General features: G+C 58.1%; 1 protein-coding gene across 1 annotated transcript; it reads right to left on the bottom strand.

Annotated features, from left to right (window-relative positions):
* Nucleotides 1-218: 218 nt before the first annotated feature.
* Nucleotides 219-11441, bottom strand: HUS1 (HUS1 checkpoint clamp component). The gene is made up of 8 exons (XM_044245709.1): nucleotides 11324-11441; nucleotides 10635-10762; nucleotides 10376-10552; nucleotides 9195-9302; nucleotides 8213-8287; nucleotides 6478-6577; nucleotides 4993-5112; nucleotides 219-3040 (listed from the first exon to the last, which is right to left on the bottom strand). Exons 1-8 carry the CDS (start codon nucleotides 11373-11375, stop codon nucleotides 2958-2960), a joined length of 843 nt encoding a protein of 280 aa, XP_044101644.1. The 5' UTR covers nucleotides 11376-11441; the 3' UTR covers nucleotides 219-2957.
* Between the last annotated feature and the right edge of the window lie 1889 nt (nucleotides 11442-13330).

Raw genomic sequence — 13330 nt, 5'->3', positions numbered from 1 at the left:
ACTGGCTCTGGCTCCTCTGCAGGCCAGGACGCACGCGGTCATTCTGCAAAGCGCTGCTGCCTCGCTGGTGCACGACTCGTGCCGCGACCCTCCTGCGATCTCACACGACAGGTGAGAGGTTACTCTTCTACTCAGGAAAGGACACGCATGAAAACGAAGAGGAAACAATCTTTGCCGGTGATTATGGACTGCGTTCAGATAATAAATATTATTACTCGGGCCCTTCAAAAATAATTTATTTTTTGTTACAAAACTGATTATAAGAGTTTCAGAAGATACCTCAGTTTACAAAGACCAAAACGAAACATTCATAAATAATCAGGTTTAAGCCCTGCTGCATATTTTTCCAACCTTTTCCTGTCACTCATTCACACACATACCCCCACACGTATGTGATTATTCTCCAACTGGAATCCGATCAGACACACCCATAAGTATACATCATAAACCCTGAGTGTCTCTGTAATGCTACTTTTACAGCAGAAAATACTGTCACACTACAGATAATTTAACAAACCCCCTAGGAATTCATATTCAGGATTTCAGGATTTTTTAGTACAAGATCACAGGAACAGCTTTGATTATAATTTCTGTAAAAATTCCTATAATCAAAAATATTGGGTTGAAGGGCACGCAAGCCTTTCAGGGCTTCCCAACATAGTCAATAATCGACCGGACCCCAGGGTGTCTGTGGGGTTAATGCTCCCCTCATCTCCGGACAGAGACTGCTCACCTCCTGGCTCAAGGACGATACCGAGAAGCTAAAAAATGCCAGGAGCTGAGGCTTTCTTTCCAACCCCGCGCTGGACTCCAGAGTCAAGGACACGACTGAGTCTCTTCAAACGCAGCTCTACCCACTGGACGGGGTGTCCACGGATAACACGAGAGCCACTTGGCACCTCCGCTGCCTGGACAGAGCCACGCTTCCCGCCCAGGAAAACGCAGACCGAGTGGGTCCTCTGCCAGGCCCAGGGGCACCTGCGAGGAGGATGACGAGGTAGCGGACGAGAGTCACAGCTGCGGGGTCGAGGATTCTTAAACATACCTGAGCCCGAGCACCAGGGAAGCCCCACACAGCCGCAGCCAGCAGAGCGTGTCCCCGAAGTGCAGGACGCGGGGGAGAGACCTCGGCACTGGGGGTGTCAGTCTGGAAACACGCTGCCTGTTCAAACCATACGCATGTTCCTCGCGCTCCTCCGCTGAGCCGGCAGAACTCCCCGTGGCGCACTGCTCAGTAAAGCAGCCCGGTGGATCCCTAAGCCCATGGGAGCCATCCTCGGCCAAGGCTCCGAGAGGCCGAGGCCCAGCCAGTGCAGGGAGTGCTGCCAAGAAGCAAGAAGAGAGCCCCGCGTCCCGACCCCTAGGGACAGCCTGCGGGGCCACACGCACAGACTCAGGCCATCGCTAAAACCATCACAATCCGGGAGCGCTTAAACCAACGCTGTAGAAATCCGAGGGCAGTTACACGTGGTTGCAGCACACTGTAGAAACTGCACGGGAAGCCGCTTTACCACAGGAGCTACCCGAACATCCTCTTCCCAGACGCAGGAAGCCACGGGTGGACCCCGACTGCCATGCGGGACTCAGGCTCCGGCTGCGCGGCGGCGCCCCGAGTAGAGGGTTACTGACCCCAAGTCAGATGTGCTGGTCCTAGTCCCACCCCACCCCCAGCTGCGTGACCACGGGCAGGCCACGCAATCCACTCTGGCAAATAAAGAATCCATGGTGCAGAACCCCACGTGTCTGGGCAGCTCTGACACGGACGGGCCCTGCCCGTGACAACAGACGCCCAAGGGCGGGATGCCCGCAGACGCGCGCTCCACGCCGGGGCAGAGACCCGAGGCACGCTGCGCCCAACAGGCGAGGAGATGCGCCGTCTTACCACTAACTTATCCTAGGACCTGTATTTTTTTATTTCATTACATGTTAAACATCATTTAAATAATCAGAAAAAAACAATTTCCTCATCTAGTAACTGACTATGCACTTTCTTTAACAAGAACAAAAAAAGTTTTGTCAACTATTTTCAGACATTGCTTTGTTGAACATCAGGAATTTCTAAGTTTTACCGCTGGTCACAGCTGAAGAGAGGAGAGAGGCTTGAAAAGCAAAATGAGGAGCTGGCTTTAAAGCCTTACGTGACCAAGTATTAGGCACCACGTGAACTCCCACTGATAATATTTGCGACCAGAGAGGCTCTCAAATACTGGCTTTCACCCCAGACTCAGAAAAGGTCGCAGGAGAGTTTTTCACTTGTGCAGATGTCCCCCTTCCTCCTCTATCCCAGGCCATGGCCTCACTGCTTGGCTGTCGCGGGAGTTAAGACACTGCTCACATCCTGTCCACAGGGCAGAGGGAACTCCCCCACCATGGGATGAGATGGGGCAGGCCCTGGCAGATGAGAAAGCAGACCTTGCCGGGCCCAGGCCAGCTCGCCCGTGTAGAGACAACCAGACATGGTCTCAGCCCTGAACACAGGCCCCCGGAGCTCCTCTTTGTCCAAATACCCGTGTGCTTTCCAGACGGCCGAGCACTGCGTATGAAGACGGGATGGTGAGGACTGTCATCGAGGATCCCCGTGGGCCTCAGGGACCCTGGAGGACCAGCAGCTGAGCCCAGGGACTCGGCCTTCATGGGCGTGGACCCCAGGCTCCACAAGCTGCAGCCGAACACCCCGTGACACCCCTGTTGCCCTGTGTGACCTCTGCGTGCCCCAGTTATCAGGCTCCAAGGAGCAGAGCCAGAGCTGGGCAGCGTCTGGGAGCCCCACATACCTGAAGTTTGGATAAGCACGTGCTTTTGTTCCCATTTCCCATGTCTTAACGACAAAACAGACACGAGATCAAAACGTCACATAAAGAAGTATGTTTATCCAGCTGTCTTCCATGAACTCAGTTTTTAGCTAGACTATCACGGCGGGGCAGAGTAAAGCACAGACACGCGTGGCCGGAGGTGGGCTACGAGAAGGCCGGGATGAAGTACTGCAGGGACACATCTTCATGGAGCAAATCAAAATGGACAAGCTTGTTGCTGACAATGTCTGCGGAGAGAGGAAACCTGTCACCGCAAAGACCCTGCCCAGTGAGCCACTATGTCTTCTCTTGGAGCCTGGCCTCCTTATGCTCCGTACCCCACCGTGGGACCGGCCCACAGGACTGTGGCAAAGAGCCCCCGTTTACCAAAATCACGGTTCTTCCAGGAAAATGTGTGACCTAAGTACGTGAAGGCCCAGTGCTGCGGCCCACCTCCCCCCAGGGACAGGTTGTGGTGCGCGCCAGGGCACAGGAGGGCTGCACACTGCACCGAGGCCCAGGTCGGGCACCACACGGGGTGGAGGGCAAACTCTATGGGAGGCCTGCTTGGTTCAGCAGCAGTGAGGCACAGGACGACAGCAGTGGCCAGGGCCCATGGCCACCAAGGGTAAAGAGGTGGGAGCAGTGCAGGGGAGCCAAGGGCAGGTCACTTGCTCTCCAGACCTCTGAGACCAGCAGCAGAGACCACGTGGAGCCCATCAGGGTGGCTCTGGCCAAGTGCCAGGCTGAAGAGGGACTGGTCCCAGGGGACAGGGGTAGAAAGGGGCACAGCACCAGCAAAAATACCCTATTGGAGAGGTGGCGGGTGGAGACAGAGGGCGTGGGGCAGAGTGCCCCGGGGCTGGGGGGGGGGGGAGGTAGCGTGGGGCAGTAGATTGGACACTTGGAGGACACCACCCCAGAGGCAGAAATTACAGGCAGAAGAGCTGGTTTGAAGCATGAAGGAAAGGGTAGGAGAAATCCACATTTTGTCACAATCTCCTGGTCCATCTCTGCCATTCCTGGGGACCCCAAAGTCCCGTTTCCGAGGGCACCAGCAGCTCAGCTGGCTGCCTGGCCCAGAACCAACGTGGCCCAAGAAGGCGCACTCAAGGGCAATGCCACCCCACTGCTGGGCTTCCGCTCTGCACCCGGCACAGCTGGGTTACACTGGAGCCACCTGCAGGCTTGCCAGGACCACAGCAGCACAGCCAGCAGCCTGTCCGGGTTCGTCAGCACATGGGAGGCCGTCTTAAGCCCACACAGACCCCATGCTAAGGCACATCTCCCACAGTCCTCAGACCCAGGAACACAGAACAGGCCAGCCCAGGGGCTCTCAGGATGCAGCGCACAAAGACACTGGCACCTGCCCCAGGACCCAGCCATTCCATAGTCTCCGTCCCTAACCCGGGCCCTCTGTCCTCTGCACACCACCTCCTGTGCCCCATCACCCCACCTAGTGCCTTCCACATGTGCTAACTGCCCTGTCGTGATCTGCTTCGCTGCATGTCTCTCCTTCTGGAGGGCTGTCGTCCTTGGCACAGGCCCCCAGAGTTCTCTATTCCTCGTCTAGAGCACTGGCAATGTGCCAGCTGCTGGGTGCACTCCTGGACCGTCCTCAGCTCTGCCCCCGGGGCTCAGCTCTCCCACGGGAGGCGGTGCTCCCTCTCCACTGCCGTGTCATCACAGTGGCAAGGAGACAGAAAAGCCCTTGAAAAATTCGGGGTGGGTAAGCCCTTCGTCATGTGCAGCCAGTAACTGATGGGAGCTGAGAGGCAGGTGCACAGAGGAAGGCAGGGCTGACCCCGACCAAGGTACCACTGTGGAAAACCGGGAGTTAAGAGGAAGCCAGACGCCCAGATACGGGACGACTGCAGGAACAAGAGCAGAGGACCTTCAGCCCAAGCCCAATTTATGGGGTCAGAGCATCCTCGCATCAGGTCAGACGAACATGGCAAGACGGGACGATCAGCACCCATCCTCTGGAAGCTTCTCCCCAGGATACGAGTGAGCCCAGGTGAGGTGGCCACAGCCCCTGCCAAGCCAGCACGGCTGAGTCCAGGAAAACCCGAGCCCCCACCCGCCCTAGAGCATGGGGCCCCTGTGGCTGAGCTGTGTCTGCGCTCCGGGGCTGTGCACCGCCGCAAGCTGGCCTCTGGTTATGGGATCGGAGACGCGCACAAGGGCCCTGCACACTCACTGCACACGGCCCGCGTGGGGTTCACTTGCTGCCCAGCGAGGAACTGCAGGAGCTTCCGGATGTCTATGCGCACTTCAGCCATCTGCTCTGGGTCTCGATCCTGGGAGGCGTCCTCAGAGGCTGCAAAGACAGGAACAGCTTGTGATGAAACAGGGAAGCCAGGCCGGTGTGATGACAGCTGAAATCAATGATTTACGGTCGCACTGGCTGGCGCGGCCAGGAGACGCCATCGAGGTGCACGCGCTGTGGCTGGCTGAGCAAGCAGGTGCCAAGCGTTTCTCTCAATACTGCAAATTCCCAGTGAATCTTCCTTTACAGAGACCTGAGATACGACCCGCTCTCCCCATTCTGGTCCAAGGAAACGGTCCCTATTAGTCCTCGGACATGTAGTGAGGAGCAGACCACACAGAGCTTGTGCAAGACCGCCCCTTCCAGAGGGGAATGAAAAGAAAGAAAAGGTCCTTTCGACTCTGGGCAAGCATCAGAGACAAGATCCTTATCATAATTTACTAAAATAAAGAGCACAGTATCACCGAAGGCAGGCACTTCACAGGACAGCCAGCAAAGCCTCGGTTGTGCAGACTGCACCTGGCTGGAGTGGGATGTGCTTCTCTACAAGGTAAAAGCCTTTCTGGCCGCGCTGACGGGACTTTCATACGCCAGCTGGCACTTGCACATTTTTACTGTAAAGGCGACGGGCCTCTCAGGTGGGAAAGAACATGTGTAGGGGTGCCTGGGTGGCTCAGTTGGTTAAGCCCCTGATTTCAGCTCCGGTCATGATCTCAGGGTCCTGGGTTCGAGCCCTCCATTGTTAGGCTCTGCACTCAGCGGGGAGTCTGCTTCTCCCGCTCCCTCTGCCCTTCCCCCCACTCTATAATATATAAATGAAATATTGGGGGGGGGGAAGAACATGTGTTGGACTAATCCAGCTTCCACGTCATCTGTGGAGTTCCCCGGGCCCTGCCTGCTGCCTACCCCAGCACTTAGCACCCACTAAGTGCATGGTCCATGGCCACGAGTTCTGTGGGCACCACTCAGGTCCCCCCGCTCCCCCATCCAGTCAGTTACCCTGTCATTCACCGCTACTGAACTGGTCCCATGGTCTTTGCTGCTGTGTAAGGAATGAAAAATCTGGTCAGGCGAGGAAAGCTGCCATCTGTTAGTCTAAATACGAGGGACTAAAGTGGGAGGAAACAAAAATACGAGGGACTAAAGTGGGAGGAAACAAAACCTTGTCTACCTTGTGACGCCATTCCAGGTGAGAAATGGGCAGAAACAGGTCACCAGGGGCCCTCAGGGGACCAGTGGGGCAGGCGCCACTCCTTAGGCCGGGAAGGCCAACCTTCCCTGCTTGGACCTCAGCTGCCTGTTCCCTCCCCGAGTGTGAAACTGAGATCTCTCCCGTGTTCCAGGTAGAGATCTCAGCAAGATGTGACACCTCCAACAATGCAGTACATACAGAATGCAAAGCACTGGAACACTTACCCAGTGGAGGGTTCCCCAGGTCTTTAAAGTGAGTCGTAACACACACGAGTTCTGTTTCTATTTTCAAGTTCAAGTCTCCACTTAGGTTTGCTTCGATAATCTGCAAATGAAGTATTTTAGTCTTAAGAAAAGGAAAGCAAAAGGGGGGGTGGACATCAGCTTCTGCCAAACCAGGTGACAAGGTAGCCCCACAGCCCCAGACCACTCCCGACGGCAGCGAGACCCACCCGGCATCCCCGACAGGGGGTACTTGAAAACCCCCAGAGAAGAGGCCCCTCAGAGTGAAGACCCCACTCCAGCGTGACTATCTCTTACAGGTCTAAGACCTTAGCTCTACCCACGGTTTCCTTAGCGATCATCACCGATCACTTCTGAAGACTGACCCAGAGCGCTGGACACCCAACAGGAAGTGCCTCCCCGCGCACAGAGCACAGCAAGCTCTGGTGAAGGTGTGCGCCACCCTGCCCGCTTCCAGTGACACCTGGCACAGGCCGCACGTGCTACCCAGTGTAGCTGGGAGGGGCCCCAGGTCTGTGTGGCCAAGGACTCCCCCTCTGCCACCATGTCACGATAGTCGCTACTGCATTAACCAAGAAGCTCATGTGTACAGGTATGCAAAGGTGCTGGGCTAAAAGGTGAGGCAGAGCAGGACAGAGCTCCCACCACCACCACCGATGAGGCACCTGGACATGCAGCCGGACTGGGTCTCAGACCCCAGCCCACGACTCTGGCACCAGAACCCCAGCTGTTTTCACAAGACCCCAGGGCTGGAGCGGGAGGGGGGCCACAGGAAACCTGGTGTGGACTCCTGGCTGTCGGCGCCGGTCTCCCTTGCTCCTGCACAGGTCCCCCCCATACTGCCGCATCCCTCCCTGCAGGAGGTAGGGGAAGGGCGGGGGTCTCAGCGAGGGTGTCCGAGCACCTCCAGGGTAACCCCCCTTCTTTCCTACGACCCTCAGAGGCAGAACTCTGGTCACCAAACCATGCTCCCTGTGCACCTGGCCCCTCTGGAACCTTTCCACCAAGTACTCTAGACCGTAGCAGCTATGCCATGACATCTCTCTATACACATTCCAGAGGAGAGAAAAACACCCCTCCCTGATGACTCTGTCTAGGCCACTTTGCTGAGTCATTTCCACTGGACCGCAAGAACAAACAAGCAGAGCCTGGGATTAATTTGCCCTGCCTACCCACACCCCCGCCCTGGCGCTGCTCTGAGCGTCTCCGAGGTACCGGAGTGGGCCCAGAGGGAGCTCCCAGCATGACGACTGGATCAACAGGAGAGCAGCCACTGGAGATCACGACGTTCTGGGGCAGCCTTGTCCCAGGCTAAGCGGACAGGACACTCAACTCTCAGCCAACTCCAGTGATTCACTCAAGAGATACTGTTAGATGAAATATGGAATGTGCTCTCCGAGACATAAGGAAACAAGGCCTGACCCTTGAACACACTCTTAATGGGCCACAGAGATAAATGCGAGGGGTGAGGGCAAACACGAAACTCCCCGTTCCGGGGAGGCAGAGGAGAAGCACCGAGAACGGGGCTTCCACAGGCGGCCGTGGATTGGTGAACTCTCCACACAGGCCGGGTCCCCAGGCCTCCCGGGACACCGCCGCGGTGAGCATGAAGGTACCCATGCCTCCACCCGGCCGGGCCTCCTCCCAGGGCCCAGGACCCGAACCGAACAGTCCTGAAAGTCACGAACTATTGCTCTCCGAAGAAGTCATCACTTACAAGGTGACTGCTGAGGTTCCTCATTTTTTCCACGATGCTCTTCATGGTCTTCAAGACCGGAAGATAAATGCTGACCTATAAAACCAACGACACATGTCCGGAGGACTGAAAACACAAGCACAGCCAAGTGCTGATGGGCTCGCCACCTGGGCTCGGACTGTGTGTCGGCTGAACAGTTCTGAAAGCCTGTTGTAAAGTTGTCTCAATAAGCTCCTCTCAAAATATGAAAAGAAAAACAACTTTATAACTTTGTTCACTCCTGCCAGCCTCCGGTTACTGGGGCGACCGTGTCCCCATGGACACCCTCCCGGGGCCTGAATGCAGCCCTTCGGCTGAGATGCTGCTGCATGCGCCCAGGGTGGCACGCAGCACCCCAGGGCCCATCCTCTGAGGGCCCAGAGCCACGTGCTGGGCCTCCTCCCACCCTGACGGGCGCCGCAAGCCAGTCCGGCTCCGGAGCTTGAATCCTAACGATGCCCGAGGTGGCGCTGTCAGCACAGGTGCCCTTGGCAGGAGTCAATAAGGTGTCTCCAATCTCCCTGCCGCGTGTCTTCCAGAACGTGAGAGCGAGAGGCCCGGCACCCTTGGGATCGGCGTTCCTCTCAGGGGCTCTGGGACTCCTGCCAGCAGGACTGGAGGAGCCCCCGTCTTGGCTCTTGCCCGTGTTCCGGGCACCACTCCTGCCCCCCAAGTGCTAAGTTAGGTTAGTTAATCAAGCACAATGATCCAAGCACTCTGCTCTCCCATGTGCGGAGTGTGCTTTCCTACTGCATGCAGCGCTGTTTTAAAGTGTTTTACGTAATCAACGAGAGGCAAACACTGCAAGCTTCTTCCTGCAGCGTCCTTTAAAAACAACTAGCATTTCCCCTCAGTTACTAAACAATTTCTAAGTGAGGTATGCCGCGAGCCCAGAACTGACAGCAGGGAATTCTCATCACTCCACACAACACGTCATGAGCAGAAGACGACGGGCATCACTCACGTCGGAGTTTGGGACTGTAGGTTCTTGCAAATCCTTCCACAATTTTCTAGGAATAACCTTAACGGGGATGTCGTGTGTCACAATGCGGCTACTGCTCGACACAGATAACTGCCAAGAGAAAAATTAGAACATACTTTCAGTGTTGATGTTAAAAAAGCAAAGAGTCGCCGAAGGACAAACAGAAACTGATACCAAATCTAACTGGAATGTTCTGTGTGTTCATCGAAGCCCATTCACCAAGCACTTACGGCGCGCCTGTTCTGCTCGAGTCCCGTAAGGAGTTGGAAGTGTGGCGAATAAGACATGTCCCTGCTCTCCAGGGCCCACATGGTTCAATAAGCAAGAAACTAACACACAGGGGCGTCTGCCTTCAGCTCAGGTCAGGATCTCAGGGTCCTGTTATCGACCTGCTTGGCAAGAAGCCTGCTTCTCCCTCTCCCTCTGCTGCTCCCCATGCTTGGGCACATGCTCTCTCTCTCTCTCTCTCCCCCAAATAAATAATCTTTTTAAAAAGTGGGGGAAGGCTCCAGTGTGAGGGCAGGTGGGGAGAAGAGGCACCAGGGTGCAGGTTTCAGGGAGCCGGAAGGGGAGACATTCCAAGCAGGATCCCTAGGGTCTCCAAAGTCTGGGAGCTGGGTAAGAAGGGGACACTGTGGGAACCATTTGGATGGTGGCAGTTGGTGATCTGGCTCCAAGACAGGTGGGGCCAGGAGTGCAGGGCTCTGGCCATCATGGTAAGACATATGAACGCCATCCTGTGAGCCAGGAGAGCCCGTGGGGTGTGTGTCTCGAGGAAAGCTGGGCAATAGAGCCTTCTGGAAGCAGCACGAAAAATGTGTGCATTCTGGGAGAATCAGAGGTCACAGGAAAGTGTCACAGAGGAGGGGGGGAACCCTTCCACAGTGGAACTGGACGGAAAGTGTGATTCCATGTGGGGGTACGCAGATAGGAAAGGACGCGGGAGTGCTCTGGCCCGGGAAAAGGCAGGGCCCTGGCCAAATGCAGTGTGAACACAGCAGCACTGAGGCACGAGAAGGCCTGACTAACAGAAAGCAGGCATTTGTGGGCACGTCCCTCCTTTTTATAAAACCAACCGGCCTTCTCCAGGCCGCTGGAAAGCCTACATTTGCAGGCACTGGCCTCGCTCCCGGGAAGCGTCTGGAATGCCCGCTCCTGCTCACCAGCTCTATGGACACCGTGAGGCAGGGGAAGTGTTTGTTCGTCAGCTTGACCTTCAGGGCTCTGGCATTCTGGGCTGTCTTCAACGCCCGAGACAGATTTTCCGAGGTCAGCTCTAGGTAGATGGCGTTGTTTTCTGCAGAGACACCCTCCATCTGGAATTCACTGAAGAAGTTCTCCTGTGGGAAGGAAGACAGGGGGCCAGTGCAGCCTCTGGAGACCTCGGGATGCAGCTCCGGCCTCGGGCTGTGCGCGGCGCACCTGCTCCAGCTCACACCACATGCTCACGCCCCCGCCGGCCACTTTGTCGGAGAGGATGAAGTTCAGCGTCTGGGGGCTGATGCGCAGCGTGCAGATCTTGGCCAGCTTGGCTACCATGGCACTGACTCCTGCGGGGGAGCAAAGCCAGGAATCAGCAGGAGGCACACGGAGGGTAGGAGCATAACCTGGCTGGGCCCACGCTGCAGCCTGAGGACGCTGCCCGCCGGGAAAAGGCCCTGTCTGTCCCCTTCCCGCGGGAAAGCACTCTGACCCCCTGAGGCCCCGCCAGGTGTGGCGGGATGAGGACAGCCAGCTGGGGGGCTACTGGGTACCTCAGCACCCGCTCTGCCGCCTGCCAGTGCCCACCCCTGCCCACCCCTGCCACTCCGGGGAGGCCCCGTGCACCTCCGCGCCCCATCCTGAGCCGCAGCAACGCCCTCTGGTCCCACCCCCATGCCCACCCCCGCGCCCCCTGACCCTCCCGGGCCCCATTTCCGGCGCCCCAGGCCCGCGCTCCCCAACCCTCCCGCGCCCCACGCCCCGCGCCCCCGACTCTCCCGCGCCCCCATCCTCCATCCTCGCCCCGCGGGCGGCCGCACACGCCCCCACGGGGTCCCGGCAGCGCGGGCTGCTGCTTCCGGCCCGCCCGCCCGTTTCCGGCCCCCGCGGCCGGCCCGGCCCCCGCTCACGCGTGAAGTGGTTCAGACACGCCGCGTCCACGATCTTGGCCCGAAACTTCATGGCCGGACGCTGGCCCGCGCGGGGCGTCCGTGGCGGTGACTCGGGTCCCCTCCTCAGCTTCCCGCCGGAAACGCCGCCGCGCGCGCATTGGTTCCGCCGCCCGGCCCGCCCCGGGGGAGGCGGGGCCCCACGGTCACGCCCCCGGGGAGGAGGGGACCCACGACCACGCCCCCGGGGAGGCGGGGACCCCCCCACGGTTACGCCCCCAGGGAGGCGGGGACCCCCCACGGTTACGCCCCCAGGGAGGCGGGGCCTGGGGCCAGGTGTCAGGGAGAGGGCTTCCGGGGTCACCCTCGACGCGGGTCACCGGGGAGGCGAGTCCGGGTCACAGTCGGGGGTCGCACCCCGGGGAAGGCGAGGTCCGGGGCCACGTCCTCGGGTGCGGTCGGGCTCCAGGTCGCATCCCGAGGCGTCGGGGCTGGGGCCGTGACCGCGGGAGGAGGCGTACCCGGGTCCGGTTCCGGTCCCCTCTGTGGGGACGTGGGGTCTCCGGTCCTCTCCGGGCGCGCTGGCGTCGGACATGCCGGGGGGCGGCCTCTGCTCGTGGTGACATGCGGGCCGGCCCGCGGGAGGGGGCGCTGCCTCTGCGGGTTCGCGGTCGGGGAGAGCTCGGGGCCGCCGCCCTCGGCCGCCCGGACGCGCCCCGCGGGACCCGCAGCTGCTCCCCGGGACCGAGCGACGCGGTCGCCGAGCGCACCCCTCGGGCCGCGGGCGCTCCGGGCCCTCCCGCTCGGACGGCCGCACCGGGGCTCGCGTCCGACCCCGGAGCTGGGACCGTCGGCGTCCGGTGAAAGCCGGCTGCGCACCCACAGACGTGGGGGCCGCGGGCGGCGCAGGAGCCGCTTTGCTGGGGGGGCCGGGAGGGTCTGTCCGCGCGACAGTGGGCGGAGAGAGCGGGGCGGGGGCGAGGGTCCCGGAGGCCCCGGTGCGGGCAGCTGCGGGTCTGTGCTGGGGACGCAGACCTCACCCCCGCCCCCCACCCCCGGCCCGGTCCTGCAGGTGTCGGCGTGGACGGCTCTGCGCCCCGGGTCGGTCCCCGCGGGTCCCCATGCGCCTCCCCGCCCCCGCCCCCCCCAGCCTAGCTGAGACGCTCCCCTTACTCTGCGTCCTGGAGACCTAAGGGGTGACTGAGCGAGCTCGTCTCCAGACGAACTCCGCCGATCCGAGTGAAATTCTGACCGCGCAGATGATGTACACGATGTCGCAGAATTTCAAAGAACAAAACAGGAAATGGAGCATCCGCCGAATTGATTTGGGGGCACCGGGGTAGCTCCACTGGCGGCTCTTGATGGAGGGTCGTCAGTACCAGCCCCACGTTGGGCATAGAGCCTACTTTTAAAAAATTGTAAAATAAAAAGTGTTCATTTTAATATGCTTCACAAATAAGGACCCACAAACGTGCTTTTAACTTGACAGGTAGAATCAAGATGTGAATACGAATACAAAGTATTCGAAAGGCGTAAAATACAAAAATTACAAACAATTCTCCCTATTATAAGACTATAATGTGAAACTTAATTGCAGTCTACATTGTAATATAGAAGTGTTTACCAAACCAAATGTGATTTAATGTCACCTTTCATTTTTTTGTGAACAAAACATGCTTTCTTTATGATGACATAGATTACGTTTTTTAAGATTTTATTGATTTGCGAGAGAGAGAAAGAGAGAGCAGGAAAGGGGGGAGGGTCAGAGGGAGAAGCAGACTCCCCACCAAGCCTAATGGGGGACTTGATTCCCGGACTCCAGGATCTGACCCGAGCTGAAGGCAGTCACCCAACCAGCTGAGCCACCTGGGCACCCTGGCATAAATTAATTTTAAAATAGATAAGTTATTACATGAGGCAGTTGCTGTGGAGATCACATAAATATAAAGAATGTCTCTAAATAAACTTTGTAAACAATGTTTCACAGAATACTGAACTTCGTTTTTATTTTTTTAAATAATTTTTTAT

This window comes from Neovison vison, chromosome 4 (genome assembly GCF_020171115.1).
Source record: "Neovison vison isolate M4711 chromosome 4, ASM_NN_V1, whole genome shotgun sequence".
Lineage (NCBI taxonomy): Eukaryota > Metazoa > Chordata > Mammalia > Carnivora > Mustelidae > Neogale > Neogale vison.
Note: the sequence above shows the minus strand (reverse complement) of the source record. Positions and strands in the feature narration are given on the sequence as shown.